Here is a 6,350-nt window from a genome sequence, read left to right as displayed (position 1 = left end):
GGGGCCTAGGTCCGAGCTTTGCATCGGGGCCCATCAAACTCTAGTTACGCCACTGGACTGGGGCCCACTCTAGTTACACCACTGCTATCACCTTTTCAGAAAAGCAGCCATGTTAATAAAATCATTATAAAAGTTAGAGAATTACATGCTGTAAGCAGTTGCTCATGGCAACCAATCATGGCGCTGCTGTCATTTATCAACCATTCTAAGAAAAATGTAACCTGTGATCTGATTGGTTGCTGAGGACGCGCGCTTCACTTTCCTTCTGCAGCTTCTATATGTCACATAATTCGCTCCGCGCTCCCTCTGGTGGTGAGAACGAGATACTACAACAGGGTGCTGTATTGTGGCGAATCTGCAAGTATGATTGGGCCGCTGGCGGCGAATGTGCGGTGGTGAAGCGGCAGGACGGTCAGACCTTTGTCCCGGTTCTGCGGCCGGTGACCGGCACTTTGTAAATGGCAGCACTGCGTGTGCTGGGCCGGTGCCAGGCGACCCTCTGCCGCTCACAATGTGCCCCGTTCAGTGCCCGGGCGGCAGCAGAGCACGGGAGGGCGGCCCAGGCCTTCCCTGTCCTGCCCGGAGCTCTCCTGCCTATCCACAGGCCGACATGTGAGGCCAACACCCGGAACAGTGCCCGCTGCGCGCACAGGTGAGGCCAAGGTCCCTCCATTACACCTCCTGTCAATCACTGCAAACAGCTGCCAAACTATTTTTTTTTATTTCATATTTGTGCAAAAATGTACATTTATTTATATAGAAATTATTTCTCCATTTTAGGGAAGAGAAAAAAACTTTTTGAATCCCATCAGTTACAATATACCGGATAGATTTATTATTTGACCCCTTAGCGCCATCTCGGGCAATATTCACTTTTTCCATTGTTGTTTTTTCTTCCCCTTCTTCATGGAGCCGCAGCGTCTTTATTCTTTCTACATGCTACATGCTACAGCTACAGCTACATGAGCGCTGATTCTCCGCGGGAAGAGCGCTGATTCTCCGCGGGAAGAGCGCTGATTCTCCGCGGGACGAGCGCTGATTCTCCGCGGGACGAGCGCTGATTCTCCGCGGGACGAGCGCTGATTCTCCGCGGGACGAGCGCTGATTCTCCGCGGGAAGAGCGCTGATTCTCCGCGGGACGAGCGCTGATTCTCCGCGGGACGAGCGCTGATTCTCCGCGGGACGAGCGCTGATTCTCCGCGGGACGAGCGCTCATTCTCCGCGGGACGAGCGCTCATTCTCCGCGGGACGAGCGCTCATTCTAAAAGACACTGACCACATAGTGCAAAGATAGGATGGAAGAAAAAAATATGCCACCATTGTGAAATGTTAGACAAAAATCACTTTTTTATGATTTTTCTAAGACCCGTAACTTTTTTATTTTTGGTATGGTATGAGAGGTTGTTTTTCTTTGTGGCAAGCTGACTTTTTTTGCATGTTTTTTTTTTAGGGGGAGGAGTAAATGGTAATTTTGGAGTTTTGATCTTTTTGCTTTATGGGGTTTACCTTAAATGTCAATTGATTTTAGATTTTGATACTTTTATGGACACAGCGATACTGAAATTTTATTTTTTTTTTCCATTTTTTTTTTTTTACCTACTATTAGTGATGAGTGAGCACTACCTTTCTCGGGTGCTCAGTACTCGTAACTAGTGATGAGCGGGCACTACCATGCTCAGGTGCTCTGTACTCGTAACTAGTGATGAGCGGGCACTACCATGCTCAGGTGCTCAGTACTCGTAACTAGTGATGAGCGGGGCACTACCTTTCTCGGGTGCTCAGTACTCGTAACTAGTGATGAGCGGGCACTACCATGCTCAGGTGCTCTGTATTCGTAACTAGTGATGAGCGGGCACTACCATGCTCAGGTGCTCAGTACTGGTAACTAGTGATGAGCGGGGCACTACCATGCTCGGATACTCAGTACTTGTAACTAGTGATGAGCGGGCACTACCATGCTCGGGTGCTCAGTACTTGTAACTAGTGATGAGCGGGCACTACCATGCTCAGGTGCTCTGTACTCGTAACTAGTGATGAGCGGGGCACTACCATGCTCAGGTGCTCGGTACTCGTAACTAGTGATGAGCGGGCACTACCATGCTCAGGTGCTCAGTACTGGTAACTAGTGATGAGCGGGCACTACCATGCTCGGGTGCTCAGTACTTGTAACTAGTGATGAGTGGGCACTACCATGCTCAGGTGCTCAGTACTGGTAACTAGTGATGAGCGGGCACTACCATGCTCAGGTGCTCAGTACTGGTAACTAGTGATGAGTGGGCACTACCATGCTCGGGTGCTCAGTACTGGTAACTAGTGATGAGCGGGCACTACCATGCTCGGGGTGCTCAGTACTTGTAACTAGTGATGAGCTGGCACTACCATGCTCGGGTGCTCAGTACTTGTAACTAGTGATGAGCGGGCACTACCATGCTCGGGTGCTCAGTACTGGTAACTAGTGATGAGCGGGCACTACCGTGCTCTGTACTCGTAACTAGTGATGAGCGGGCACTACCATGCTCGGGTGCTCAGTACTTGTAACTAGTGATGAGCTGGCACTACCATGCTCGGGTGCTCAGTACTTGTAACTAGTGATGAGCGGGCACTACCATGCTCGGGTGCTCAGTACTCTTATCTAGTGATGAGCGGGCACTACCATGCTCGGGTGCTCAGTACTTGTAACTAGTGATGAGCGGGCACTACCATGCTCGGGTGCTCAGTACTCGTAACGAGCGAGCACTACCATGCTCGGGTGCTCAGTACTCGTATCTAGTGATGAGCGGGCACTACCATGCTCGGGTGCTCAGTACTCGTATCTAGTGATGAGCGGGCACTACCATGCTTGGGTGCTCAGTACTCGTGACTAGTGATGAGCGGGCACTACCATGCTCGGGGTGCTCAGTACTTGTAACTAGTGATGAGCGGGCACTACCATGCTCGGGTGCTCAGTACTCGTATCTAGTGATGAGCGGGCACTACCATGCTCGGGTGCTCAGTACTCGTATCTAGTGATGAGCGGGCACTACCATGCTCGGGTGCTCAGTACTTGTAACTAGTGATGAGCGGGCACTACCATGCTTGGGTGCTCAGTACTCGTGACTAGTGATGAGCGGGCACTACCATGCTCGGGAGCTCTGTACTCGTAACTAGTGATGAGTGGGCACTACCATGCTCGGGTGCTCAGTACTTGTAACTAGTGATGAGCGGGCACTACCATGGTCGGGTGCTCGGTACTCGTATCTAGTGATGACCGGGCACTACCCTGTTTGGGTGCTCCGTACTCGTAACTAGTGATGAGCGGGGCACTACCATGCTCAGGTGCTCAGTACTAGTAACTAGTGATGAGCGGGCACTACCATGCTTGGGTGCTCGGTACTCGTAACTAGTGATGAGCGGGCACTTCCATGCTTGGGTACTCGTAACTAGTGATGAGCGGGCACTACCATGCTTGGGTACTCGTAACTAGTGATGAGCGGGCACTACCATGCTTGGGTGCTCGGTACTCCTGTCAGTGGGACGCTCGGATGCGCGACTTGTGTTCTGAGTATAATGGTAGTCACCCAGCTTTCCCACTACCTGATAAGATTTGTGAGTTTTGTTCATCAGCCACACAAGCCTGTATCTGTCCTGTGCTCTGCATGTATCGGTCCAGAGTCTGACACAGAATCTGGGTGGGGAAACGCTGCACCAGGCCGTGCCGTGTCCTGTACAACACCCTGACACTGGCGGGCATCGGCCCTGAAGAGAAGCCAGTCATTAAGAGATTTGGTGTTTTTCTTTTTTTCTTTCCCCATCTGGGCTCTGATTAAACAATTGATCTGGCGTCTCTGTTTATTTTGGGGTCTGACTATTTGAATTACCATAATTTTTCAGTTTGAAGTCTGACACTTCCCTATTTGCAGATTTCATGGTAATAAATAATAACTATTATTATTATTATTATTATTTATTTTTATTATTAAACCTTTCTTCTCCCTCCCCGGGCTCGGGCTGAGTCTCTGCCGCTGACTCGTTCTCCGCTGTAGTGATGAGGTCACGTCCGCAGTCGTTTGCGGAGCTCAGCGGTTCTGAGGCTCGTGCCGTCTACGTGGGCAGAGCTCACCGATCGGTTGCAGTGATGATGAGACGTCACTTCTGCAACCAAAACCTGGGCCCATAGTAGCAACAGCAGAGACTCCGGGCCGGACCCCAGGAGGGGGAGCCTCCATAATAAAGGAGTTGGAAAAATCTGTGCCAGAGGTTTACACTGATTGGCCATAATTGTAACAAACCCTCAGCTGTGAGAAGTCGTTGCTGTGTTGTAGTTGATATTTCCGCCATTGGATGCTAATTAATGACAGCAAGCAGAGATCATATTCTGCCAGAAAGTTGCATTACTTTTTTTTTTTTTTTTGTTTACGCCAGACTGGTCCGTCTTCTTGATGTTGTGCTGTTTTTTCTTTGCAGATACTTGGAATTATTAGAAAAGGTGAAATCAGGAGGAGGTGAGAACGCGATTCTACGGCATACACAGAGGAACAAAAAGCTGCTGGTGCGGGAGAGGCTGAAGAGGCTCCTGGACGATGAGGACTTCTTGGAGCTCTCGCCATTCGCAGGGCTTGGTCTCCCGTACGGGGACGTCCCCTCCGCCGGGTGCCTTTCTGGTGAGACCCTGTGTGTGGGGACTTCTCTCATTCAATAGCAATCCTCCAGTCTTTTTAGATTTTTTTTTTTTCTGTGTTGACTTTTTGAGAAAGCTTAAACGACAACCACTATGGCCGCTGTAATCATTCCTGAATATATAGAATAAAATTCAGCAAAAAAAAGTCATACTCCCTTCTTGGGACCCCGGTGGATATAGTGCAGGTTGCAGCGAATCCCAAAGCAATGACTGTGCATGTCACAGTTGCAGTACCACTGATTGGCTGCAGCGGTCAGATCACAGTGATGATTTTTTTTTTTTTTCAGTCACTTGACTGCTGCAGCCAATCACATGTTGTGATAATCGGATGGCTCAATTGTCACTTTTGGTGCCGACTACTGTCTTGCAATGGATCCACGGGGGGTCACATCAGGTGATTCTGTCTTTTCAGTATTTTATAACAACCAATGCCTTCAAAAATAACTTTTAATGTCAGATCCTATTGAGGTTAATTAAGGTATCTGTGGGGGGGGGGGGGGGGAGATTTTCAGCCCAGACTTTAATAAAAAAAAAATAAAAAAAATTATACTTTATTGAAAAAGATTAAAACACAAGGTAAAATTAGCAAGGTGTCCCACTGGGGGGCAGCATCATACCCACGTATCAACAGTTGTCACACTATGAATAATAAATATATTTCTAATAGTAAATAAAGCAATGTCTGTAGAAACATAGAGGGTCAGATAACACTTATCATGCATGTGTATATGTGAGTGTAAGGTAATAAGATATTTCAACCAACCATAGAATGCAGATACAGGCAATAGTTATTATTATTATTAGTTTGTAAATGGATGGATATACTCAGTAGGCTTAATAACCAGTCATACCAGCAGTGGATGTTACTGAGCAGCCGTAGAAGAGGAAGGACCTGTGTCACACATTATTAGTCAGCAGACAATTACAGAAGGTTAGTGTACAAGCCTGAATGATGCCTGCCTGCGCCCCAATGCACGTTTCACCCTGCTTCATCAGGGGGTGTGTGTATCCCTTGAGGAAAAGTTGTTTCAATGTAATACAAAGGTAAAACAGAAAAGTGCAAAATTTGGGAAATAGAAAACAGATTTTGATTTTTTTGGATTTACCAATACACATGAGATTAAGTTCCAGTGTGGATGTATACGAAGGGGACGTTTCCCTGCAACATTGAATGATGCTTATCTGTCACTGGAGAGATTAGTGCTGGGGTCTGGGTGGTGTGGACGACCCCAAGATCATCCACTGGGCAGCGACACGTTGTGTGGTAATGAATCTCCCAAACCACACAAACCCTATAAGTTATCACTGCAAAGAAACCTCCAGATATGAATGTGTATGGATTTGGATTTGCACTGATGTCTTTCTTTCTGGATTTTTCTCTGTCTTGCAGGTATCGGAAGATCTCTGGGATTTGGTGCATGTTTATGGCAAACGATGCTACAGTGAAAGGCGGCACGGCTTACCCCATATCGGTGAAGAAGCAGCTGCGTGCTCAGGAGATTGCCATACAGAACCGGTTGCCCATGGTGTACCTGGTGGACAGCGGCGGCGCCTTTCTGCCCCTTCAGGTGTTACATTCAGTCTTTTTATCCTTGTAGAACCTGCGAGATGGAAATTCATCACAGGTCACAATATAACGAAAAGTTCTGCACGTCTCATTTACTTTACATTTCAATTCCTCGCTCGCGTCATA

At 48.0% G+C, this 6,350-nt stretch overlaps 1 protein-coding gene across 1 annotated transcript in view; it reads left to right on the top strand.

The window, feature by feature from the left end:
- Positions 1 to 361: 361 nt before the first annotated feature.
- The window catches only part of LOC142249475 (methylcrotonoyl-CoA carboxylase beta chain, mitochondrial-like), a 33,082-nt gene continuing 27,093 nt past the window's right edge, over positions 362 to 6,350 (top strand). Inside the window, 3 exon segments of the mRNA XM_075321131.1 lie at positions 362 to 652; positions 4,444 to 4,650; positions 6,048 to 6,225. Of these exon segments, the coding sequence (XP_075177246.1) occupies positions 459 to 652; positions 4,444 to 4,650; positions 6,048 to 6,225 (579 nt within the window). The 5' untranslated portion in view covers positions 362 to 458.

This window comes from Anomaloglossus baeobatrachus, chromosome 8 (genome assembly GCF_048569485.1).
Source record: "Anomaloglossus baeobatrachus isolate aAnoBae1 chromosome 8, aAnoBae1.hap1, whole genome shotgun sequence".
Taxonomy (NCBI): domain Eukaryota; kingdom Metazoa; phylum Chordata; class Amphibia; order Anura; family Aromobatidae; genus Anomaloglossus; species Anomaloglossus baeobatrachus.
Note: the sequence above shows the minus strand (reverse complement) of the source record. Positions and strands in the feature narration are given on the sequence as shown.